Here is a 24550-nt window from a genome sequence, read left to right on the forward strand (position 1 = left end):
CTTGAGCGCCTGCTGTATGTTATCCTCCACATGGCCGCTTTCTAGACCGCCGTTCTGCCGCTTCCTTCCGCCTAGAGTACTGACGCAAAGTACTCCACCACTCGTCCGCTGGGCGTCGACAGTTGCAAAAATGCACTTCTAATGAGATTCCGAAAACAGAATGTGGGCAATTCGTGCACGACAGCCTCCAGTCAATGCGACCGTCTTCGCACGTCAACTCAGAGCCACCGGCATTCGACCAACGGCTGGGATCGGACGACGGCATTATGCTAGCGAGCGAGAAACTCCAGAAAGCCACCCACCATCCTCAAATTGGTTTAAAAACTCCCTGGGGTTTGCGGTGACAGGAACGGCAGTCTTCCTTGCATACTCGTATGCCACCAGGCCGGACGAGAGCGAATTCCTGAAAAAACTTCCAAAGCAGTCAAAGCCGATCGAAGACCTATCCGCCGAATACGTACAAAAGAAAGCGAGCTTAAAAAGCCCTGGCTTATACATATGGGGTAATAATAAATATCGTGTTGTAGATCCAGAGTCAAAAGAGTCTGTCATAAAGACTCCACGGAGGCTGTCCTACTTTGACAGCAACGTACTCAGGGATCTCAAGCTCGGAGAGACGTCTGGAGCTGCAATTATCGAGAATGGTGATTTGGTGCAATGGGGCAAAGGCTACTCAGAAACCGAGTTCAAACCTACCAAGACCCTTACTGGAAAGAATTTGATTTCTCTGTCTATGTCTCACGATCGCATTGTGGCACTCTCATCAGACGGCAAAGTTTACTCGCTCCCGGTCTCGAAACATGACCAAACATCCGGGAAAAAGGCCGAGGAGAAATCGTGGCTGCCTTTCTCCTCCGGCAAATCTAGCATGAGCTATCGCCTAATCCAGCCGATCCTAAAGCTGGGAGAGAAGATAGTAGCCATTAGCGGTGGTCTGGAACATGTCCTTCTGCTAACAAGCTCAGGACGAGTATTCTCCGCAGTCTCGTCGACTGAAAATTTCCCTTCCTTCGGACAACTGGGTGTCCCCGGGCTGACCTGGGCGACTAGGCCACCAGGGCCAGTGGATGCTCCTCACGAGGTCAAGACGCCTAACGGCGTAAAGGTCGCGCAAATCGCGACAGGCGATTACCACTCATTGTTGCTTACCAAGAATGGCAACGTTTTGGCGTTTGGCGACAACTCGTTTGGGCAACTGGGGTTGGGATTTGACCCGAATTCTCCTTTCTTGGACACGCCCACTCCTATACTTATGGAGAGTCTTTACCGCGACAGCTCACGCTCTCCTAGGGCAACTGGCGTTGCGGCCGGAGGCGCAAACAGCTTCTTTACCGTGGACGTACACCAAGATGGCCAAGGTCAAGGTTCCAAATCACCAAGTAAGGTCATATCTGATATCTGGACCTGTGGACGGGGAATCTGGGGTGCTCTCGGAAATGGCAAATGGACTCACTTGCAGGACCATCCCACTCTATTGAAGGCTCTCAGCGGGCTAGTTGAATACGACGAAGCCACACAGAGGCTATTGCCAATCCGCTTGAATGATATCTCTGTCGGTACAACACATGTCGCAGCTGTTCTCGACAACCAAACGCGTCTAAATCGTTCCGCGTCTTCTCTGGAGGGGGCCGACGACGCAGGTCTCGATGTGGTCTGGTGGGGCGGAAATGAGCACTTCCAACTTGGGACTGGCAAGAGAAGCAATCTTTCTAAACCAGCGCATATCAATGTGTCTCCGGAAACCGTATCCCTTGATGACAAAGAGCTCGCGCGACTCCAGATTATGCCTGCTTATCGTGGAATAGTTGGTGACCGGAGTGTTGACATGCGACAGCGCGTTGAGTGCGGGAGACATGTGTCTGCAATTTACACTGCTTGTGCGAAGTAGTAGTTTGTGCTTTCTCGCGATGATGTACGATAGTCTGTATAATATCCCAAATCCTTGTATTTTGTACTTAGGTGCTGAATGCAAACGAAGCAAACACCACAATTCCGCGGAGGACGCTCGGACCAGCTCTTATCGAAAAAAAAAAATTCCAGTACTATCAGACGTCTTGACAGCTCCAACTTTCACTTCAAAGCAAGCCATCATGCCTCGCGAAAACCAAAAACGAGGTCGTCGGGCGACCGAAAAAGCCAAAAAGGAAGCATCCAAACGGAAGCGCGACGAAGGAATTGAAGAACCAACGCTTAAGCGATTAAAGCCCTCAGCGGACGAGGACAACGCAGTCACCGCCGGCGCAGACTACGTACCTCTCGAAGGAGAGGAATACGATGACCAATATGCGACGGGAGCGGCAGATGAAATGCCTTTCTACGGTCTGCTTGACTCCGAAGAACAGGAATATTTCAGCAGAGCGAATGAGATGCTAGAGCTGAACCAATTCGGGGACGCCGAGGAGCGCAGATTATTTGTAGACAGTGTGTTTCGGGAGGCTAGGGGGAAGGAATTGAAAATCGCTTGCAGTCAGTCGTGCTCGCGACTCATGGAGAAGTTGATATCAGTTTCGGATATTCATCAGATCTGGAGGTTGTTTAACAAGTTCATTGGACATTTCTTGACGCTCGTACAGCATCGGTTTGCGAGTCATTGTTGCGAGAGATTGTTCATCAGCGCGGCACCAGGTGTGACGCAGAAGGCGTCGAAAACAAAGTCAAAAAAAGACGATGATATCGAGATGGATGAAGATGAAGAGCCGGAGCCGGAGCTGCCACTGGCGGAGATGTTTATGAAGGTCGTCGAGGAGCTGCAGGGAAACTGGGGATATTTGTTGACGGAACGATTCGCGTCCCATACAATTCGGGTGTTGCTTCTTGTGCTTGCCGGAGAACCTGTCGACGTGTCTTCCAACGATTCGGTTGTAGCGAGTCGCAAGAAGGAGAGACTGGGAGTTGTCGGTGGGGAGACACAGGAGAACAATCCTTCAGGAGAGAAGAGGAGTGTTCCGGAGTCGTTTGAGGCTACGCTGAAGAAGGTCATGCAGGACATGGTCTCCGTACTCGACGATACGTATTTACGAGCTCTTGCAACGCACCCTGTCGGGAACCCGGTTCTACAGGTGCTGGTTCGGCTAGAGCTTTCTCACTTTGGGAAGTCAAGCGCGAAGCAACCCACGTCAATCATCAAGAGGCTGATTCCTGATGAGAATTTTGAAGATGATTCCGAGACTACGAGATTTATTCGCGGCCTGCTCTACGATCCTGTGGGTTCACGTCTCCTAGAAACAATGGTACGATGTATGCCAGGGAAGATGTTCAAGTCGCTCTACAGAAATTACCTCCGCGACCAGATGAGCTCTCTTGCTCGTAACCAGACCGCCGGCTACGTCGTGCTTAGGGTCCTTGAACGTTTAGGAAGAGATGACTTGCATGCTGTGATGGAACAGATTGTACCCAAGATACCCAGCCTTATAGAACGCTCTCGGACAATCGTGCCAAAAGTGTTGATCGAGAGATGTTTAGCCCGAGGAGTTGATACAAAGCCAATTGCAAAAGCTCTCGAATCTTCATACGACTCGGATCCTGCTCGCAGACTCGAACAGATGCTCCGACTTGAGACGGCGATGGCCGATAATAAAGAAAAGTCCGACAAGAACGGCCCGCCAGGTGAATCCAACCCGGGCTCTGCTGCTGCCGAAAAACTGCACGGCTCATTGCTCGCACAAACCATCGTCACAGCTCCGGGGCAACTGAGCGAGCTCGTATTCTCAAGTCTGCTCGCACTGTCTCCCGAAGTCCTTCTCAGTATCTGCAAAGACCCAACGGCGTCGCGCGTAATACAACAAGCCCTAACATCGCCCGCCTCTTCTCCACAGTTCCGCCGACAATTCACTACCCGCTTTACGAGTCATATGAACGAGCTTGCGCTTGATAGTAGTGGATCCCATGTGGTTGATGCTTTGTGGCCAGCAACCAAGGATATCTACTTTATCAAGGAACGGATGGCGCAAGAGCTAGCCCAGAACGAACTAGCTCTCCGCGACTCCTTCGTCGGACGTGCGGTATGGAGGAACTGGGCGATGGACCTTTACAAGAGACGCCGGGGCGAATGGGCGGCCAAGGCGAAGGGAAGAGATATTACGAACGATTCTGCTGAGAAACCCAAATCGCGCCTCGATATGGCTCGCGCCAGGTATGCTGCTAAACAGAGTGAGGCGACCGGTGCAAATGCGGTGGCCGCGAAGCAATAGGTGGCCTTGATTGAGGGCTTCTTATGTCGAAATAATATGTATGTTATGACCAATATATGAACATTGTAGGTGTTTGTAGTATAGATCCGAAGATACAAGGCAGCAACTGTAAGTGCTCAGGCCGCAATTTTTTCTTAGTTCCTCCTCCACATTCCAATTATATCCTAACTGCTCTCCCAAGGTTCTCTCAAGCCTCAAGAGCTCTCGTTCGTTATTACCGTGCTTCTGAAAATCGAGCAGTCGATCTTATTAATGAACACTATGGCTCGGTTCATGATGTCAGGGCTCCGGTTTCTGGCGCAATTTCCAGCGGATCCGCCGTCCCGAAGGGCACTCCCCGCTATTCATGAGGGGCATCCTTTGATTTATTCTTAAATATTACTCTGCTGGTCATTTAGTTTTTTTTTCTGCTTTATTGTTTACTATTCTTATGGTCTATAGATTGCTGCAAGTTTTTATATAAACTACCCGTTCAATGGCGACGCCGTCACCCAGAAGTCGCGCAGACGAAGTGCGAAATGTGAGTCATATATGGGCATTGCGCGGTACGGAAAAAGAATACTGACAGTCTCTTTAACAGCTGCTTAGTGCAGTCGAAGATCTTCTAATCCCCTTTATTAGATCCGCAGACGAGGATACCCTTGGTCCAGAAGTGCAGCAAAATGGCGTTAACAAGAGCAACAAAACCAACGGAGACCATGCGCTAGTCGGCACATCGTTAGTTGACTATAAGAAACCAGAAGAACTGCAGGACATCCTGCAGTTGGATCTCCCGGAGCAAGGCACCGGCCAAACCGGCCTGGTCAGTGTCCTTCGCAAGGTGCTCCGCTACTCCGTCAATACCTGGCACCAAGGCTTCCTAGACAAGCTGTATGCGTCGACCAATGCGCCTGGAGTTGCATCAGAGCTCATACTCGCAGCGCTGAACACAAACGTCCACGTCTACCAGGTCTCGCCTGCGTTATCCGTTATCGAGAAGCATACTGGTAAGCGGCTGGCTGCGCTGTTTGGGCTCAATGGACCGCGAGCCGGCGGAATCTCTGTACAGGGCGGGTCTGCTTCGAATACAACATCCATTGTCATTGCGCGCAACAATCTATACCCCAATACGAAGACAGACGGTAACGGTGACTACAAGTTTGTCCTCTTCACTAGCGCGCACGGGCACTATAGCATTGAAAAAGCGGCTCAGATGCTAGGGCTGGGAAGCAGCGCGGCCTGGTCAGTTCCAATCGATAAGGAAGGACGCATGATTCCATCTGAGCTGGAGAAGCTGGTCCAGAAGGCATTGAGCGAGAATCGGACTCCTTTTTATGTCAATGCAACAGCCGGAACTACGGTCTTGGGATCCTTTGATCCCTTCGATGACATTGCAGCAATCTGTAAAAAATACAACCTGTGGCTGCATATCGACGGTTCCTGGGGCGGCTCATTCGCCTTCTCCCGGCGTCAAAGACACAAGCTTGCCGGTGCGGAGAAGGCAAACAGTATTGCCATCAATCCTCACAAGATGCTTGGAGTTCCAGTGACTTGTTCCTTCCTACTAGCCTCGGACCTGCGCCAGTTCCACCGCGCCAACACTCTTCCTGCTGGCTATCTTTTCCACAACAACGATGATGAAGACGCAGTTCCAGTTGAAAATGGCATTGGAGGATTCTCAGAATTAAACTCCGATTCCCCTGAAATCTGGGACCTCGCTGATCTAACCCTCCAATGTGGCCGGCGCGCCGACTCTCTTAAACTTTTCCTCAGCTGGACATATTACGGCACAGCTGGCTACGAGCGCCAAATCGATAACGCCTGCGACACTGCCGCGTACCTCGCAACCATAATCCAGGACCACCCGGACTTCATCCTCGTCAGCCAGAACCCCACTCCCTGCTTGCAGGTCTGCTTTTACTACGGCCCTAACGGGAAGCTCTTGCACCCTCGCGGAGACAGCATCGTCTCGGATGAGAACCAACGCGCGAAGGCTAATAGCAAGGTCACTGAGCAGATCACGCATGCAATTGTAGGGCGCGGGTTTATGGTAGATTATGCGCCGCCTAGCGGGGATGAGAAGGCGGTTGGTGATGGCAAGTTCTTCCGGTGTGTCATTAATGTCCAGACAACGAGGGAGACGGTTGAGGGGCTTGTGAGAGCGATTGAGGAAGTTGGGCCAGGCGTCGTGAAAGGACTACTGTCAGAGGGGGCGTCGGCGGTTAAGAAAAGGCCTGGAGAGCAGGGTCATGGACCTGTTGTCCATCGTGTATGAGCAGGATTTGCGATTGTACTTCTACATAGACATTGACCATAAAGGACGTGATTGTCGGATAAAATAGACTGATTGTATGACAAAGCGGAATGATGCATTCACACTTATCTCCTTATATAATCCACTAGAATATAAATTTCGTATTAACTAGGTAAGGCAATTCAGCTCCCAATCTCAACGCGTTTCTCCAGAATACTCCTAGCCTCCGACTCAGTTAAAGTCTCAACACCCAACTCCGCTAGCGTCTCCCTCGCGCTCTCATTATCCTTGAATAGTCTCTTCTCAACCTCCCACAATCCTAAACCTTTTTCGGCCGCAGACTCAGCAGGAGCTTTGTCTTCACCTTCGGCCACGGGAGTTTGTGCTTCAAGGTTCAGAATGAGGAGACCCTCATTTAATTTCTGAAGGATAAACTTTGAGCCTCCTGCCTGCACTGCGTGGCCGAGAGCTGCATCGACAACGCTATAGAGGTGGTCCATATCACTTGCCAACTGGGCGGCTCCGGAGGCGGAGAATGTGTTTCGCAGAAGGACATTAGACCAGATATATGTCTGTATGGAAAGGAGGACCTGGCGAACAATGCGACGGAGCGGGGCGACACCAAGTGCGCGAGAGAGGAATGTGATTGATGTGGATAGAGCACGCATGGTCTGTGCGAGGTCCGCGCTTGGGGGGAGATGGCCTGTTGCGGGAACGGAATGGCCAGAGATTGTTGACCAGTTAGATGCACGAGAGTAGGACTTTAGAGCAGACCGAACATTGGATACAAGCGTAGATATGATTATTGACTCGGAGCGTTGTCGGAGGCGACGATATGCGGACGCGGTCTCATCAAAGAGAGCTCCTTCCGGCGTCTCGTCTTGGGAGATCTCTCCGGAAGTGTTGTTGATGGCCGAGGATGTGCGTGATGCTACGTCAGCGACGGACATTGTCCCAGCAACATTTTTTCCGCTGTGTTTGTTTTGCTTGATGCGTTCTTGCAGTTCAGACCAGAGTTCCACGAAAAAGACTTCATTGCTCCAGTCATCCATCTTCTTCTCGAGGTATTCTGCGCTTCCAAAGACTCTGCAGAGTCGCTCTAGCCCGGCAATGCCCTCAACACTGGCTTGTCCATCAGCGCCCTGCACAGTGCGGCCGATTGTTGAGGTCATGGCAAGGTAGGCCTCCAGCGCTGAGTGCAGGCGCTCATGGAATCGATCAAATAGTGTGATCTGAATGTCTATAAGAAATCGGAGCTTTTGACTGAAAGATGACAAGGGTTGGTATCGCTCAGTGATAGTCTCCAAAAGATCGTTCACACGAATAGCGGCTCTAGTTGGCTTGGTCGCGGTTGGCTCAACTCCGTCGTAGTCGAGATGGCCACTATCTGGTGTATCCACGATTTCCTCGTACCGGGCTAGTGCAAAGTCTTTCTCGACTTGGAGCCATCGGTCAAACCATCCTTCCTTCGACAATACCTCCCACGTAAGTCCCCTCCAATCTTCTTGCGAATAAGGATAGGGTAAGTAGTTCCAGGTCTCACGAATGCCGTTATCATAATCCATCAATTCATGCACGAAATGACTGAGTAACTGTGGATGCGCGGAAATCTGCGGAAGGTAGGTCGTGATTTTGTGTCTTACCATCGGCAAAATAGCGGTAATATATGCATCAGAGGCACTGAGAAAGTGCCATGCGAGTTGATCACCCACGGTTTTGGATTTCTGGTTGAAGATGGGCTGGAGGTATGAAGTGAAAAACGCGCCGAAGTTGTTTATCAGATCCGTTGTATGGGCAAGGAAGTACTCAGGCTACGTCGTTAGAGGCTTGCGCTATTAGTCGAATTGGGGTACGTACCTTGTCCAGTCGATTTGTTGGCTTGTCACCGCTGAAATGGTACTTGAAACGGAGCTCCAGCGGATGTACCATGGCCTCCAATGCGAACAAAACCGGCGGTTGAACAATTTTCTGACTCGCAGAGTCGTGGGTTTCGAGCTCCCTGTTGATTCAATCAGCAGTGAACGTATACAGAATTTCCGAGCCACACATACGGAATTTGCAGGTCAAGAAGTAGCTCAACGTTGTCCGCCCATTGGTTTCTGAGATTTTCCGGGAAGTTCAGTTCCTTGGACGGCCAATTCATCTGCTCCAAAGTAGACCGGAGCCGATTTGTGAATTCCATTTTCATCTGTTCTCTTAGCCTGGACGCCATTTGCCCTACGTAGTCAACCAGATGTGGACTTGCGCCCTCTGCAGCTGGCTGGGCCTTATCCAATGATTCCACGATGTTCCGCAGCTGAGTATACGATGCGATTGCTAATCGAGCCTCAGACTTGATATTCCGCAGCGCTTCCTTACTACGGTTATTCTCAGCGATCAGGCCAACTTAAGAGCCTTCGTAGCACCATACCTCAATTCCTCAGCATCTTTCAGCAACGCGACATAACTCTGTGATAACTCGAGCCTTCGAAGTTTCTTGATACTGGCCTCAAAGCGCTTCGCCGCCTCGTCGCTAGCGTTGGATCCTGTCAAGGTCTTGAGTCGTCGGTCAATATCGGCTTGTTGGTCATTGAAAGCTTCGGCTTGTTTACGGGTGGTCTCGACATGATCGTGGGCGTTTCGGGTGGCAACCGAGAGTGCTGCCTGTGCTTCAGCTAGCTATATGATCTTGTTAGCAGAACGAATGAAAGTTAACTCGGTCAGTGTTGGTTCATGCCTGTTTCCGCTGGAGCTCATGCTGGGCCCGCAATGTTGAGAGGAGCGAGTCAAGGCTTGCGAAGTCGGCAGATGTTTGTATCTTATCATTGAGGTAGTCTTCAACCCTCGTCCGCTCGTGTGCTGACAGAGCCGACACCCTGTTTGCCATTTTGCGGCTTTGGTGGGAAGGGGAGAAGAACAGCGAACGATGGTGTCGTCGCGAATGATCATCGCCGCAGCAGCTCCCCTCCGCTCGGGGTCGGAGCTCTTGGAACTTCCCCAAACCAATCAACCATAATTCAGCAACTCGCTCGACGTCATGAAACTCATAATAGGCACCAACCCAGCTAATTTTATATTATCGCTACCTACGTGACGGTTCAATATGTCGAGCCCTGCCAAAAAGCGCAAGAGAGACACCCAGCCCACACGCAGCATCGCGTCATTCTTCCAGGGCCAAACGGCCAAGCAGACTGAGAAATCGGAGCAGTTAGCTTCGCTGGCAGACACAGAACAGCATCTATCTGACGAAGCTCTTGCTCGGAAGCTTCAGGCTGAATGGAATAACGAGCAAGATTTCGCGTCTCCCGCGACTGTACCTCATTCCGAACCTACCGCCGCATCCCCCTCACCAGAGAAGGATCGAGAACAGAAGAAGGCCAAGGTTGGAGTGCTCTCATTGCAGTCATCAACAGGAACCGAGGACACGATATCTTTATCTGTCCCTTTCGATCAGAGCCCTTTGGTATTCGATTCCTCTAGGTACGCTGGAGAGTTGAAAGCGCACTGGTCGGCGGAGGGTGGGAATGCTTCGTATGCTCTTCTTACTAGAGCATTCGTTCTTGCAAATTCAACTACCAGTCGTATCAAGATTGTCGATACATTGGTCAACTTTCTCCGGGTTCTCATTGAAGGGGATCCTTCGAGCGTACTCCCCGCAGTATGGCTGGCAACAAACTCCATTTCCCCGCCATATCACGAACTCGAGCTCGGGCTCGGCGGGTCTTCGATATCTAAAGCCTTCAAGAAGATCTACGGCCTGAATAGCCAAGGGCTTAAATCGTTATATGATAGGCTTGGTGATGCCGGCGATGTGGCGTTTGAGGCAAAAAAAAGGCAGAGCTTCACCTTGATCAAGCCTAAACCATTGAGTATAAAAGGCGTCTATCAATCTCTGATAAAGATCGCTATGAGCAAGGGCAGCGGAAGTCAAGAATTGAAACAACGTATCGTGGAGAAGCTTTTACAGGACACTCGAGGTGCAGAAGAAAGTCGGTACATCGTGAGGACCCTCGTCCAGAACTTGCGTATCGGTGCTGTAAAGACGACTATGCTTATTGCGCTTGCCAGAGCCTTCCTAGTCTCCAAACCAGATAATGCAACTTTTACTGTGCATAGTCAACACGAACTAGCTCGCCTCAAGAAGGAAGAACTCGCAGAAATCTATAGCAGCGCAGAGGAGCTGGTCAAAGCGTCTTATGCCAGACATCCGAATTACAACGACCTTGTGCCCTGCCTTCTCGAGATCGGAGTCACCGAGGAACTTCTGCTACGGTGCGGGTTGCAGCTTCATATCCCACTGATGCCAATGTTGGGTAGCATTACTCGCGATCTCTCGGAAATGTTGACAAAACTTCAGGGGCGAGATTTCACCTGTGAGTTTAAGTACGATGGACAACGTGCCCAGGTACACTGCGACGAGGCAGGCAAAGTCTCGATATTCTCCCGACATCTAGAAGAAATGACAGAAAAGTACCCCGATCTTGTGTCTCTTGTTCCTCAAATACGAGGAGAAGGTGTTTCTAGCTTCATCCTAGAAGGTGAAGTGGTTGCCGTCGATCAAAACGGAGAGCTCCAACCTTTTCAGATTTTGACCAACCGAGCGAAGAAGAATGTTGACATTGGGGAAATCAAGATCAATGTTTGTCTTTTTGCCTTTGATTTGATGTACTTGAACGGCGCACCCCTGCTGGAACGGTCTCTGCGCGAGCGAAGAGAATTGCTGCGAAGTCTCTTTATGGAGATACCGAACCGCTTTACATGGGTCAAAAGCCTCGATGCTACGTCAGCCGATTCCGAAGCCGTTCTGGACTTTTTCAAGAGTGCCACAGAGAACAAGTGCGAGGGTATAATGGTCAAGGTGCTCGACAATACGCTTGCCACTAATGGGTCCGACAGCACCAACTCTAGCATCACTGCAACGCCGAAAGCAGAAGCAAAGGAAACGAAGAAAGGTGGCCGTCGAAAAGCTTTATTGTCCTCGTACGAGCCCGACAAACGACTCGAATCCTGGCTGAAGGTGAAGAAAGATTACAGCGCCTCATCAGAAACATTGGACCTTATCCCAGTGGCCGGGTGGCATGGCAACGGGCGAAAGGCAAAATGGTGGTCGCCGATCCTCCTTGCTGTGCGCAACCCCGAAACTGGAGGCCTCCAAGCTGTGACAAAGTGCATGTCCGGCTTCAGCGATAAGTTTTACCAAGCGAATAAGGAAAAATACGAGGAGGGGAGTCCTAATGTGATATCGCGGCCGAGCTACGTCGAGTATAATGGTGAGCCGGACGTGTGGTTCGAACCACAAGAAGTCTGGGAAATGGCATTTGCAGATATCACGCTCAGCCCGACTTATCCAGCTGCTATTGGCTTGGTAAGCGACGAACGAGGTCTCAGCCTTCGCTTTCCTCGGTTTCTCAAAGTCCGAGAGGACAAATCTATCGATGAGGCCTCCACGTCGGACTACCTTGCGCTATTGTACAGAAAACAGTCGGATCGAGCGCGGGCTGAGGAAACTGTGAATGCAGATCAGATGGCAGACTTGGAAGAGTAGTATATTAACGACTACGCCATTTCTGCTCAGAGGTTTTCGGACCGCTCCCTACAGGGAATTTCCCCGATGCCTGTCGACGATCTGCAGCTTTGTTACCGTTGGCAAGAGAACGTCAAGGGCCGAATATTAGCCGAGCGTGCGTCTGCAGAATCAATTGTAGCGACGCAATTGAAGCGGCCATATGTGGCCCTAATGAATATCATCGACTATCAAACGTGATTTGCCTCAAAGTGAAAGGAGATTCCAGTCGCAACGGGATCGATGCAGATCATATACGGAGCGCGGAGTGTAGACGTGAGACCAACAATAAGAACTTACCTTCAGGCTCATGACGTCTGAATCTCGAAATCCTGTCGTTGAAGAACCTCGCATGGAAAATTGCGTTGAGATCCATGGTGTGTCTTGTATAGAAAGCAGGTCCGTACAGACGCTGAGGGTCTACAGTACGATTCACTGTTGCCAAGAAGATCTGAAACTTATCAGTATTCTCTGTGCAGATATCCCACGTGCTTTCCAAGACAGAAGCTTGTACACTTAAGCGAAAGAACAGAAGATTTTCGATGGGTTGCGTCTCGTCGAACTGCAGGGTCAACCAGATTCGAACATCACGCAAGTACTGAGTTGTTGCGACTGCAATGCCCACTGCGCACAGTGCAGTAGTGGGCCCAGGACCCCTGAGGCCCAGTCAGACGAACTGACAGTGACAGCCGGTGGACTTTTCCTGTAACTAGCCTTAGAGAAAGAAGTCTACTCTGAATCCTTGCCAAAGTGCTTCAAATAGAGGCGTCAGTGGGGACGTCGCCAGGCGTGGAGGACTTGAAGTCGGAAAAGCCAGCGCCATCTTGGGTGACTCTAGGCAGGGGAATTGGCTCGAGTTAAGCCACGAACCATGAGCCTTGTGCTGAGCCAATTGTGCCTGACTCAGAATTTCGTTGAGACGTCGGGGACATTGCAGGATATAGCATGGTACGGGTCTTGGAAATCCGCCAAGAACACCAAGAGTTTCGGATTGACTGCCGCAATATCTAAAGCCAAGACGAACTTCAATCTACGCAATGTACTCTGAGTACATATTCTATATATGTAGCCGCCCTCTCCATGGACCCTGATTCAGCTTCAACATCATCTTTCTTTCGTTGCCCAGGTACTGCTGGCTCGGTGCTTTAGTCTTTCGTTCCCTTCCTTAATATTGACGGTCTCTTATTGTCACTCATTACCGACCAAGATGGCCATCATTCGTTCAGTCATCGCTGCCACAGCTCTTCTAGGAGCTGCAGTCAACGCCCAGGTTGTGGGCACTCCCTTCGGTTTCGGTGCTGGCACCACTGGTGGTGGTGATGCGACCCCCGCTGCACCCGCCGACACGGCCGAACTCACCGAGTGGCTGGCAGACGACGAACCTCGAGTTATTCTCATCGACAAGGAGTTCAACTTCCTCGGCGACGAATGCACCGACTGCGAGTGCTGCATTCCCGACTCCAACACCTGCGGCGATGCCGGCCAGAACGCTATTGAGGTTGGCATCGGCTGGTGTGGTGATTACCCGACCACGACCTGTACCTATGACAACGCCGGTTTGGACGGGTTGGACGTAGGCCCGAACAAGTCTATTGTCGGTGTTGGTGATGCTGGTGTCATTCGTGGTAAGGGTTTGCGTATCCACGGCACGGAGAACGTTATCGTCCAGAACATCCACATCACCGAGCTCAACCCACAGTACATCTGGGGTGGTGATGCGATCTCCCTTGACGGCGCCGATAAGGTGTGGATCGACCATGTCAAGATCTCTCTCGTCGGTCGTCAAATGTTCGTTACTGGATACGAGTCAAGTACGTTGATCCCATTCTCCCGTTCAGAGCCACCTCTTAACGACTACAGGCGGAAGCGTCACCTTCTCCAACAACGAGCTCGACGGAACCACCGACTGGTCTGCCTCCTGCGATGGCCACCACTACTGGACTATGTAAGTTCGCCTCCAGTACCTGTACCTAAGCAATCCTAATACCAGTCAGCCTCGCCCTCGGCGAAAACGACAAGGTCACTTTCGCGAACAACTACATTCACACCACCTCTGGCCGCGCCCCCAAGGTCGGTGCTCCCAGCTTCTGGCACGTCTACAACAACTACTGGTCCGACAACACCGGCCACGCCTTCGACGTTGAGGAGTCCGGTACAAACGTCTTCATCGAGGGCAACGTCTTCGAGGACATCAACTCCGCCTACAACGATGACGGTACCGGTGCTATCTTCGCCGTTGACTCCGGCTCTGAGGCGACTTGCTCTTCCGTCCTCGGCCGCACTTGTGTCGCCAACAGCCTTACCAACTCTGAATACACTGCTGTCGCGGATGAGAGCGTACTGTCCGCCTTCCCGGCTGATGAGGAGGGTGACATTACCATCTTGCCCGTCGACCAGGTCGCCGCTTACGTCCTGGCTAATGCTGGTGTTGGAAAGCTCTCTGCTAGTGGAAGCACCAGCGGCAGCAGCAGCAGCATTGCTCCTTCATCAAGTGTCCCTGTGATTCCCACTAGCACGCCCCTGGTGTACCCGACTTTTACCCCTCCTGCCGTTGAGACCAATGCCATTCAGAAAGAGCATGAGGTCTCGACCCCGGCCGTTCCTACCCCCACTCCTGTTCCCTCTAGTGTTGGAAGCCACGGGTCTACTGCCGGTTCTTCTCACCCGCCGGGTACGTGCAAGGCTCGTCGCAACCACAAGAAGCGGGCTCGCCGTTCTCACTAAAGGAGTAGCAAGCTGGATCCGACCTTGGTCTGTAAGATCAACGGATGGGACTTGTAGTGTGGACTTTGATCGACGAGCAGGTTAGGTGGGCATCTAGTCATGCCAATATTGTCTACGTCGTATATAACTTTGTACTCTATATTCAGTCATGAATATGTATATCTTCTTGATCATATTACTTAGCCTTTTCCCGCACCTCTTTTGAGTCCTAAAATCGCAACTACAACGTACTTAAACACTCACTCAATGACCCAGCTTGAGAACACGAAGTAGCCCTCAGCATAGCTGGGAGTACAACGCTGCTGAAGAAAGTATATTTTTGTGCATGTTATACCAACAGACTTATAATTATTAAATACAATGCTCTATCTCCTTTGATAAGCCTGACAGACTTTGAGAGGATGAACCCAAGATTGAGGTTATTAGATAGTCCTGTCTACAAAGTTCCCTACAGTTTGAGGAAGATCAGATGCTTAGTCCTAATCATTGTTTCGTGATGATAGTAAAAAGCAGAGAGTGCCAGTAGTCGCCGACAGACATAAGAAAGGGTATGGGGCCATGTATGGACAGAAAAAGTGGGTAATGATGCACAGTTTTCCAACTGGGTTCGCATAGGAATTTTGACTGAGGCAAGGATATGGGGATGCCAGAAATTAGGTAAATACATTGGGACGTAGGGATACATATCGGTCATCAAGGGTCGTAACAAGGGTTCAATAGCAGGGGTAATATGAGTTATAGGGGAAAGAAAAGAACAAATATGAAATGGACGAGTTCACTATGGCCGTAGCTCGCCGCCTAGCTGCAGAACAGCGCTCGGCCTTTTCTCGCGGATTTTAGGGCTGTCGAGTCCTGGTGGCAGGAGGTTATCCAGGTTGGATCGCCTCCGAACGTCTTTAGATGCCAGCGGGGTCCGGGCGAGCCCGCCAGGTGTTCGGCCACCCCAGGCGGGTTGGGCAGGACTGGGAGTCACGTTGACAAAGTCTGCAAAATTGAATTGCTGGTTCGGTGTGCCGAAGTTGGGGAACAACCCTCCGCCTGGAGTCGGGGTCAAGGATGGGAGGGCGGCATGTTGACTGGGCGGCGTGGAAGGAGGGAACTCTTGCGGCTGGGGTTTGTTCGCGACTCTGGCTGGAGTGGGCGAGTTGGCTAGATACAGAAGAAGGTCTGCACCGTCCTCGTGGCGGAGGTTGCGGTCATTTCGTGATAGAGAGGAATGCTTCGGCGGCGGAGTGCGAGGTGGTGAGGAGCCCACGACGGAGCTCACTTGAAAGCTGTGAACAGGAAGATCCAGATCATTTTCATCGTCCGAGTGGGCGTGGTACCCTGGCCCTGGAGAGGAAAGCTCTGGGATGGGAGCCGTCTCTGAAATGAGCGGGAGATTGTTTCGACCGCGGCGAGTGCTGGTATGACGACGGAACCCAGGAGACGACTCGGGCAATTGATGCGAGCGCTTCCACGACGCCCGGGACGCTTTTGCCGGACGGTCGATGTCTGCGGCCGAATCAGACCGGAGGCGTTTTCGACTGGCAGAGAGCATGGGCTGCATGACCCTGGAGTTGAAGGTGACTGCATGTCTATTTCTGGACGAGCGAGGGAGTTCCTTCGAGTAGGAATAGGACGAGGCTCGCAGGGGGGAGGTCAGAGGCGTCTCGCAACGGCTGTTGGAAATATCGGAGGAGGAATCGGAGGGTTTGTCGCTGCTTCCCAAGCCTAGAGAGATATGCAGTCCACCGTTCTGACGCGAGGGTAGCCGACCATTCTGGTACTTGACTTTGGCGAGCCCGAGACGGTCCTGGAGGTTGAGCGACACCTAGAGACAGACGGCCATTAGCATGTTTCGCGTAGCCTTATTCCAAGAGTATCTGGATCAATTGACATACCTGAGCGATGTCAATTTTGCGGATTGTCTTCTCGGGGTTTGATGGGACCATTGCTTGGTGGGTGACACTGAAACGGCGGCGACGGCCATAAACCAGGAGGGGAGGAGACTCTGAGGTAGCCAAGCAGGGTTCAAAGGAAGAAAGGAAACACTGGAACTCAGGACTCAAGATGCAGAAAGGGATGACGGACTCGGAATCCAGAGAGTGGAGAGAGAGCCCTGGAGGAACCTTGAAGCTGAAGGGCGGCTGGTAGGAGAAGGATTGACACCCAATTGGAGCACGCGAGATGCACTAAACGATCTGTGGGAACGAGATCTGAAAACAAGGCCAGAATATTTGACTATGGCGTAAGACTAGAAGTTTAATCCAGCCGATACCCCGTACTCGAGCCCAAGATATGTGGACGGTCGAGATCCAGGTTGGCCGGAGAGAATTTTTGTTGGTGTTCCGGTATTCTGCAAGTGTGAGTCTGCAATCTCGTGTGGAACCGCGAGCGAGAAAACGCGTGCGGCTGCGGCGTGCTAGCATCGCGACGCATTCCCCGGCTGGTCGTCTACTCAGTGTCGAACGCCCGTGATCGATCTGCTCATTTTTCATCTACGACCGATCGAGACGATCGAAAACATACGGTTCTGGACTCTAAGCTGTAGCGGGAGCAATTCAGAGCCATATAGAGTTCTGGTGCATATCTCATTAAATTATCGATTTGTGCGAGTACGTAAGTAGATATGCCGACTCCTTGAAACCCACAACCCACTGGAATCTGATGGGTCGCCAGTTTCGGCCGTTTAATAGTCTAGCAAATTTTCCGATCGAGCATTCTCCTTATTCCTAGTTTCTTATCCTCCTTCATCCCTTTTGTCGCGGCGTACGACGCGACAATCTGGCCAGATTGTGTGGACCGTTGGACTATGCAGATTAGCGTTCTCTGTTCAACCACGGGATACGCAGCGGGCGCAGCGGGCGCAGCTGCGCCGGCTGGGCCAGCCGTGCCACCTGCAGTGTGCTCTGGAGGCCGCTGGACGTAGAAGCTGTGAGCGATGCATCAAGAGGCAGAAATAAAAGGACCAGCGGGTGCCAGAGATAAGGTCCACTCCAGCAGCAAAACTGGAAACAAGCAGAAATCGAGCCACTGAGCCACTGAGCCAGGAACAGGAACCAAGGAGGAAGAGTATGACGTGGAGTGGATGATGCAATAGGAGAGCGCTAAAGGACATTCTGTGTCTGTCAACAGATAAGGAAGCCCAGTAAGGATACACTGTATACGTAGACCATCTCACTATGAGGAGAGACGAGAATGCGTACTACTCTGCTCGATCGGCACTTCAATATGGCCCGACGGAACGGGCTGCATATTTGTATCTATCTAGATTGAGTGCATTGAGTGCATCGGCTTGACGTCTTCGCTGAGACAAATATAGCAGATCGCCGTAGGTGAAACTAGACAAGTGCTATCCAGGCGTCCGACCCACTTGTAAAGCTATGCTCGCTCGTTCTTCCGTTCTGTTTTATATGTCTCAGCCTGAGCCTGCCTTGATACCAGCTTATTAGTGTTGGCCAGACTTTCTGATTATCCTGATCTTTCCTCGCGAGTCTCCCTCCACCAGACAACTGCTGTCCAGTGCCCGCTCACGCCGTCAAGACCACAAAGGTACGTCGTCACTATTCTCGCTCTGATCGCCTTCCGACCGTCCACTCAGCCAGCTGGGCGCCGGCTGCAGTGCAGAGCACTGCAGAGCACTGCTCTGCAGCTCTGCTCCCCACTCTGGTCATTGCCAATGCTTCTTGCGTTGCCAAGTACAGCCGTCCACAGCCTGGCGTTGCCTTGTTTTTATTTACCATGTTTCTTATCGATTGCTAATAATGAGCTGTAGCTGGTCGACTTTGATATCTCTCCATCCTGAGCTCCAGTCGGTGGGGGGTCGTCAATATCCTCTCCGCAAACGGTCGCCAGTCTTTCCACGCTCGTCTCTCACACATCGAACCCATTCCAACACCCGTTGACTCCAGTCGATCTCGTCGCTCGTTTCTGACAGCTAGCGTGGCTCTCGTGCTTACAAACCTGTTCATTTTCGTTCGTTGGTGTTGAGGAAGACGGGTGACGACTCTCAAGGGCCGCTCCTTCCTATTTCGTCCAACCATACAGTACCCCAGCTACAGCACAACGTCCAACGCCTCCCTTCGAGCCACCTTTTCTCCTGGACTCTTCCGGTCGCTTCCACTGCTCTCTCAACATGCCTCTTTTTAAGAACCTGCGCAGTCGCTCCCGTTCTAGTTTCCGAAGCACATCGCGATCAACAGAAAAGTCCAGCGGAACATCCAACGGGACCCAGTCCAATGGCGATGTGACCTCCGGAAAGTCCTCCTCGACCACGGACTCGGCGTCGTATAGTTCTGTCACGCCGCCGTCGTCCATTAAGCCTAATATGTCCACCCATAATCTACCGTCGCTCAATGGCTCCAATGGCAGCTCGAACGGCACGAGCTCTCCCCTCACTGTGCCCCAGCAGCGCCCACCTCCCTCGGGGTCTCCGTCCCAGCGGAATAGCTACTTTGTACGTGCGATCCTCTCAATTAGTTATACCTAACCTTACCGTGCTTCGATAGGGTGGTAGCTCCCTATCCGTCAACGGTGCCGCCCGGTCGTCGCCGGGGCCGTCGTCGCCCTATGGACCCAGGATTCTCTCAATAACAGACAATGCGTGGGTGCGTACTCGCTTTCTGAAATCAGTGGGTTCATCCAGCTGACTAGGAGCCAGGTTAACCAAAAGATCCTGTTAATATATGGCCAAATCGGGGACCCAAGGCAACATCCGCTGGACGGTAGTATAGTGGTTAACCATCACCAAGATAGCTTTCCCCAGGTCTCCTGGCCCGTCAATTCGTCCCATTTCAAAGCCCTCGTGCATCTTGTTCCGGGTCCGAATCGTCTCCGTCTTGACTTTGTCTCAACCAAGTCATCGTCTGGCAACCTCCATCATGCTACTCATTCCTCTTGGATCAACATCAACTACCTCCCGTTGACTAACTCGCCGCCGCTACACCTCGTGATACTGCTCGGAAAGGATTCAAAAGGGACGTTTGATGCCGTGCCGGAAAAGGCGAATCGCGAGGGTAATGATATAGAAACTGCGATCAAGAAGTACCGAATGGCTGCATACCTTTGGCAGGCATTCACCGGTGAACAGATGTTCCGCAACAATCTTGGACGACGGTGCTTCCGTTTTGAGGAGGAATGGCAGCCGGGCACCGTCAGTAATCGAGATGCAGCGAGTGGGCAAATGCGAAACGAGGCGAAAATTCATATTGTTCGGACCGAAAAGACTGTCGCAGAGCTCCGGGACCTGCAGCTTGCCCAGCAATATGGCCCGGCTACGAGGAAGGATGAGCTTTTCCGCATCGCCCAAGAGGCCGTGAAGAAACATTTCCACCTAAAGCCGGGCCAGAAACAGTACGTCTCCGTCTTACTCCTAGACTCCCATTGGGATACAGAGTCGCAAACCATTACCGGGCATGCCGCCTTGGGCTCGAGCAATGGCGACCTGAAAATGGCAATGTTCGGGTCTCACTGTCTTCAGAGTTATCCGTCCTGTCTAGAGGAGGTGGTTGATGCATTCTCCGACTGCACCCGAACAAACACAGATTACGTCGCCAACGATTGCGGGCAGGCTGGTTCTAGCTGGGAATCTGCAAATATTGGTATCGGCGCCCATCTTCACGAAGTCGGCCACCTTTTCGGCTGCCCTCATCAGGAATCGGGCGTCATGCTCAGAGACTACGTCCGCCTTAACCGCTCCTTCGTGACTCGAGAGCCATTCTCGACCCGAACAAAGACACAGGGCCTGCATCCATGCCTGCCACAGGACGAATGCACATGGCATCGTCTGGATACTTTGCGCTTCCGGTTCCACCCTTGCTTCCGTCTTCCTAATGATGCTCCTATGAGCTCAGACGACAGCGTTCAAGTCTGGCCTGTGGAAAACGGCAGGATCCTGCTGACTGCGACCACTGGGATTGCGTTTATTGAACTGTACGGTGAAGGCGACCAGGTGTGCCATCATTTCCTTGAGTATCTCAACACAGAATCGACCAGCAATGGGCTTCCGAAACAAGTCACAGTGACTGAGAGTGAGCTGCGGCAACGAGTGTTCGGTACCGACAAAGAAAAGAAGAAACAGGTCAAAATCTCTATATTTTCCGGTACTCTCGGTTCGTTTACCGTCGAGTCCATCAGCAGCTTGAAGTCCAAAAACTCCCAGGTGAAGCTGCCCAAGGGCGTCGGTTATCGAGGATGTAAACTGGGGATCTCTCAATTAGCCGAAAGCCAACCGGAGCAGCTTCTCCTGGACTGTGCTTTCCAATATAAGAAACTCCTAACTTCCATTAGAGTCTATCATAATGGCAAGCTGCATGGGATGGAATTCTTGTATGAGGATGCGACGAGCCAATTGTTTGGGAACCGGGACGGAATGTCCGACGATTTTGTGCTAGGTAAGTCTGTACCTGACCCAGTATCTGCGTACCACGGGCGTCTAATATGTGGTTGCAGACACGCGACGCGGAGAAATACTCCTAGGCTTTTATGTCCGAGCAGGACACTGGATCGACGGTATTGAGATATTGACCAGCTTAGGCAGAAAATCTGGGCTCTTTGGCAATGCCAGCGGAGGCTCAGGGTATGTGTTAAGCCTTTTTTTTACTCAAGAGACTTCGTGCTGACAATCGTCCTAGGTACAACTTAATTCCTCCCTTGGGCTATAAGATTGCCGGTCTTACAGGAAGCTGCGGAGCTTGGATCGATGGTCTCTCCCTCATAATCATGCACTGAGAATCTCAGGATGATCTAGTTGTATAGTCACACCGATTCGTGGCGGGGATCGTTGAGCTTCGCTTCTCCAGAGGTCCCGGTGTTCCGAGTCCTTTCGTCCCAGTCTCAACTCTGCTACGGGTTTCAAAACGCGTGCCTTACCAGTTCGTTGCCGAGGCTCGTGCCTGAAAAGTTTATTCAACCATATACAACCATTTGGACGACACGTCAACTCGCAGTTGACCTCTTCTCCTTGTACTCATTTCTCGTCATTCAACATACCTTCTCGGCACCTTCTTTTCCGCATCCCGACAGGCTCGGGCTGTGCTTTACTGAGCGGCCCACGGTACAGAGGGCCCACTTCGTCATACCTGAACAGCTCATACAACACACCTTCGGGAGGTGTCAACTTGTACAGTGTTTACATTTCTCGTGTAGCGGCGTTTGGAGATTGCCTTTCTTTGCGAGCTTTGTCTGGCTCTGAGATTATCAGGCGTTGGCGGTTGTGGGAGACATTTATACCATGAGATGAGCAGGACTTGAAACATGGGTGTTCACTCTACGGTTATACCATACATAATTGATAATAGGCCGACTGGTCATAGAATGCATTATTTTTGTTCACATTAGAGTCCGTTCTTGCAGTTAGATTGTAAAATCCCAAACGCAGAACTCATGCCTACGTCAAACTACGTGTGCCCTGTGTATTAGGCCGTACTTCAATAACGAGGGTATTATTCCTGTAGCTGCGTAGGATACAATCTGATATACCTCCAGAACGTACGAAAAGTTGCAACTGACTTGATTAGATGTACGGTAACGCCTGTACGGTAAAAAACAACGAGTCATCTCGACATTAGCTGGAGCAGCATGCGTAATCACATGGCCTCCAGAGACATAAATGAAAACATTATTTGGACGTGACACCCATCGAAAGAAAAAGCAATGGAGCACATGGTGCTGTCTACCAGTCTTTTGGCAGGCGACCAGCGTGGATAGCAAGACTAGACCCCAAAGATGCGTACGAAGGTCAGGGCCACCGCGAGAATGACACTGCTCATTCCCCCTTGGGTAAACCCGGCATTGGCAGCTGGCGCATCCGTCGGGGTTGGGGAGACTGAAGTTGTACTAGGAGCCTCAGAGCTGTCGGCAGGAGTGGAAGTGCCAGAGGTAGCCGAGCTAGTCTGGAGCGTAGTAGTGGCCTGTCCTTGAGAGGGACTAGGGGAAGCTTCAGCCGAAGTAGGCTCCGCAGATGTGGCGCCATCGGCTCCAGAAGATTGGGATGCGGCGGGAGGCTGCACAGCTGAGGGACCAGACGATGGGCCAGAAGTGTCAGTCGCAAGGGTTGTCTCAGGGACCGAGGTAATGGGAGAGCCTCCAGCGGAGGTAGGTCCAACAGGTCCACAAATGGTCTCCGTAACGGTGACAGTAACAACCTCTTAAGCAGAGAAGATCGTCAGTGGTACTATCTAAGTGGATCACGGACGGGTAGCAACTTACCACGGGGAGCAAGGACGGGACCTTCCTTAGCACGGGTCCTGTCAACATCGACCTTGTCATTACCTTCATAGGTAGTCATTAATTTAAGAAACTCGGATAGCGGGATAAAATGACATAACATACCCAAATAGCCTACTATATTCAATCCATCAATGACGGGTTCATGGTTTTCGATGATCTCTGCTTTGGCGCTCTCGTCAATACGTCAAAGATCACTAGCACGAGACTGCAACGAAACTCACCATTTGCACAGCTGGTACAGACCAGCAGGCACGCAACAAGCAGAAGAACGAGTCTAAAGGCCATTTGAGAGAGTCTAAGGAAGATAAAGAGCGTTTGTAGAGTAAGGAGCTTAAAGCAACGACCAACGTGCGTTGAATGTGAAAGTGAGCGATGCAGAGCGAGAACGAGTGGTGTGATGAGACGCAACTGGAAAACGAAGTCGAGATCAGAACGCGAGCAGAGCGAAAGAAGATGCAACCGTGTTGAGATAAGAAAGAGGAGTGGGAGAGAAAGAGGGAGAAAAGTCGTGGTGTGTTACTCGATTCGAGCAGCTGTCACTTCCATTCTGGGAAGGTGCCACAAACACCCTCACAAGAAAGGTACGGTGCTATCAAGGCCTCTCCCTCGGTTTTTTCATTGAATACTAGTATAATATGCATCCTGTTCATCAGAAGGTATCTGACAAGCGAGACTGGGACCAGATATGTCGAACAAATAATCAAACGATAGTTCTTCCCCTGGAAGTATACATAAAGAACTGGAGGGCAAACGTACATTGCAACAGGGTCCAGTTCCCGTCCTAACACTCTCCAGCTCACCTGCATAGGAAACCTTACCCGGACACAAGCATAGGATGCCCGCATAAAGTACCCCCAGCAAACCGGAAAGCCGCCTGTGCTTCCAACATCCACCAACCAATTCGGCTGCCAGCACCATAATACACTCCATATATAGCAATCAGGCCCCATCAGGCCCGGGACCCATCTGAGGACTCCTCTTCAGCCACCAGATAAGGTTATCCGTCAGCATCCTGATTGGCATAAAACGGAAGAGTATGACAGCCACACAAACGCCAACGACCGCCTTAATTTCTTCGCGGTGCTGGTGCCCACCAGGGCTTAGAATTGGTTCCAGACCGTCGTCGATCGAGCGCTGGAAACAAGCCAGAGTCCAGAGCCCAGACCCATCTCAATAGCTTGCGCGCCGTTGATGTTGTGCTTATACTCAAAAAAGCTTAGCCGAGGGGTTGAACCGTTGCTGTTCCAGGCCAGCTTCTGTAAGTACAACGTGCTGACAGACATCACCATCATGACGTTGGTGTTGTACGCAACTACGGACCTGAATATACGCTATATAAGGGCACTGTGAGACAGACAGGCATGAACTTGCTTTGCAGGCATGGCCTCAACCGTCTTCGAACCGTAGCACTACTTAGGGTATATCTCAGGAACAGGAGTAAGGTATGTTGGTACAAGGGACGGTAATGTCATTACATAAATTACGCAACTTAACAATCAAAATTACCATGTCCCCACTTCATTCGGCATTCGCAGGTCAATCATCTATTGAATTTAACAACCATCGATCGGTTCCAAGGAAACTATGCAGCTATGACGAAATGCCAAGATTGATATATATGATGTCATCTCTTTTAAACCAACGAGAGAG

The 24550-nt window shown here is 51.3% G+C and overlaps 9 protein-coding genes across 9 annotated transcripts, besides 1 other annotated feature; 6 read left to right on the top strand and 3 right to left on the bottom strand.

Annotated features, from left to right (window-relative positions):
• Positions 1–24550: part of a sequence feature (contig 1.84 954..621812(-1)) that runs on past both edges of the window.
• ANIA_10609 (RCC1 domain-containing protein) lies at positions 143–1938 on the top strand. The gene has a single exon (XM_050611583.1). It carries the CDS (start codon positions 161–163, stop codon positions 1886–1888), a length of 1728 nt encoding a protein of 575 aa, XP_050467597.1. The 5' UTR covers positions 143–160; the 3' UTR covers positions 1889–1938.
• nop9 (RNA-binding RNA processing protein NOP9) lies at positions 2091–4190 on the top strand (the record flags this gene model as incomplete). The annotated part of the gene is made up of 1 exon (XM_050611584.1): positions 2091–4190. The coding sequence occupies one exon, from the start codon at positions 2091–2093 to the stop codon at positions 4188–4190; it is 2100 nt and encodes a 699-aa protein (XP_050467598.1).
• On the top strand, positions 4247–6444 carry ANIA_10619 (pyridoxal phosphate-dependent decarboxylase family protein; the record flags this gene model as incomplete). The annotated part of the gene is made up of 2 exons (XM_050611585.1): positions 4247–4459; positions 4924–6444. The coding sequence occupies 2 exons, from the start codon at positions 4247–4249 to the stop codon at positions 6442–6444; spliced, it is 1734 nt and encodes a 577-aa protein (XP_050467599.1).
• ANIA_04884 (RINT-1 family protein) lies at positions 6522–9029 on the bottom strand (the record flags this gene model as incomplete). The annotated part of the gene is made up of 5 exons (XM_050611586.1): positions 6522–8234; positions 8281–8422; positions 8475–8780; positions 8834–8958; positions 9015–9029. The coding sequence occupies 5 exons, from the start codon at positions 9027–9029 to the stop codon at positions 6606–6608; spliced, it is 2217 nt and encodes a 738-aa protein (XP_050467600.1). The 3' UTR covers positions 6522–6605.
• ANIA_04883 (putative DNA ligase I) lies at positions 9506–12166 on the top strand (the record flags this gene model as incomplete). Its single annotated transcript, XM_657395.1, has 2 exons — positions 9506–11767; positions 11978–12166. The coding sequence occupies 2 exons, from the start codon at positions 9506–9508 to the stop codon at positions 12164–12166; spliced, it is 2451 nt and encodes an 816-aa protein (XP_662487.1).
• Positions 13173–14901, top strand: ANIA_04882 (protein pelF; the record flags this gene model as incomplete). Its single annotated transcript, XM_657394.1, has 4 exons — positions 13173–13776; positions 13826–13910; positions 13960–14636; positions 14873–14901. The coding sequence occupies 4 exons, from the start codon at positions 13173–13175 to the stop codon at positions 14899–14901; spliced, it is 1395 nt and encodes a 464-aa protein (XP_662486.1).
• On the bottom strand, positions 15468–16626 carry ANIA_04881 (uncharacterized protein; the record flags this gene model as incomplete). Its single annotated transcript, XM_657393.2, has 2 exons — positions 16573–16626; positions 15468–16502 (listed from the first exon to the last, which is right to left on the bottom strand). The coding sequence occupies exons 1-2, from the start codon at positions 16621–16623 to the stop codon at positions 15468–15470; spliced, it is 1086 nt and encodes a 361-aa protein (XP_662485.1). The 5' UTR covers positions 16624–16626.
• On the top strand, positions 18807–21400 carry ANIA_04880 (zinc metalloproteinase family protein; the record flags this gene model as incomplete). The annotated part of the gene is made up of 5 exons (XM_050611588.1): positions 18807–19127; positions 19180–19278; positions 19332–21063; positions 21122–21248; positions 21304–21400. The coding sequence occupies 5 exons, from the start codon at positions 18807–18809 to the stop codon at positions 21398–21400; spliced, it is 2376 nt and encodes a 791-aa protein (XP_050467601.1).
• On the bottom strand, positions 22437–23058 carry ANIA_04879 (uncharacterized protein; the record flags this gene model as incomplete). The annotated part of the gene is made up of 3 exons (XM_657391.2): positions 23003–23058; positions 22880–22942; positions 22437–22817 (listed from the first exon to the last, which is right to left on the bottom strand). Exons 2-3 carry the CDS (start codon positions 22937–22939, stop codon positions 22437–22439), a joined length of 441 nt encoding a protein of 146 aa, XP_662483.2. The 5' UTR covers positions 22940–22942; positions 23003–23058.

Source organism: Aspergillus nidulans, chromosome III (genome assembly GCF_000011425.1).
Source record: "Aspergillus nidulans FGSC A4 chromosome III".
Taxonomy (NCBI): Eukaryota; Fungi; Ascomycota; class Eurotiomycetes; order Eurotiales; family Aspergillaceae; genus Aspergillus; species Aspergillus nidulans.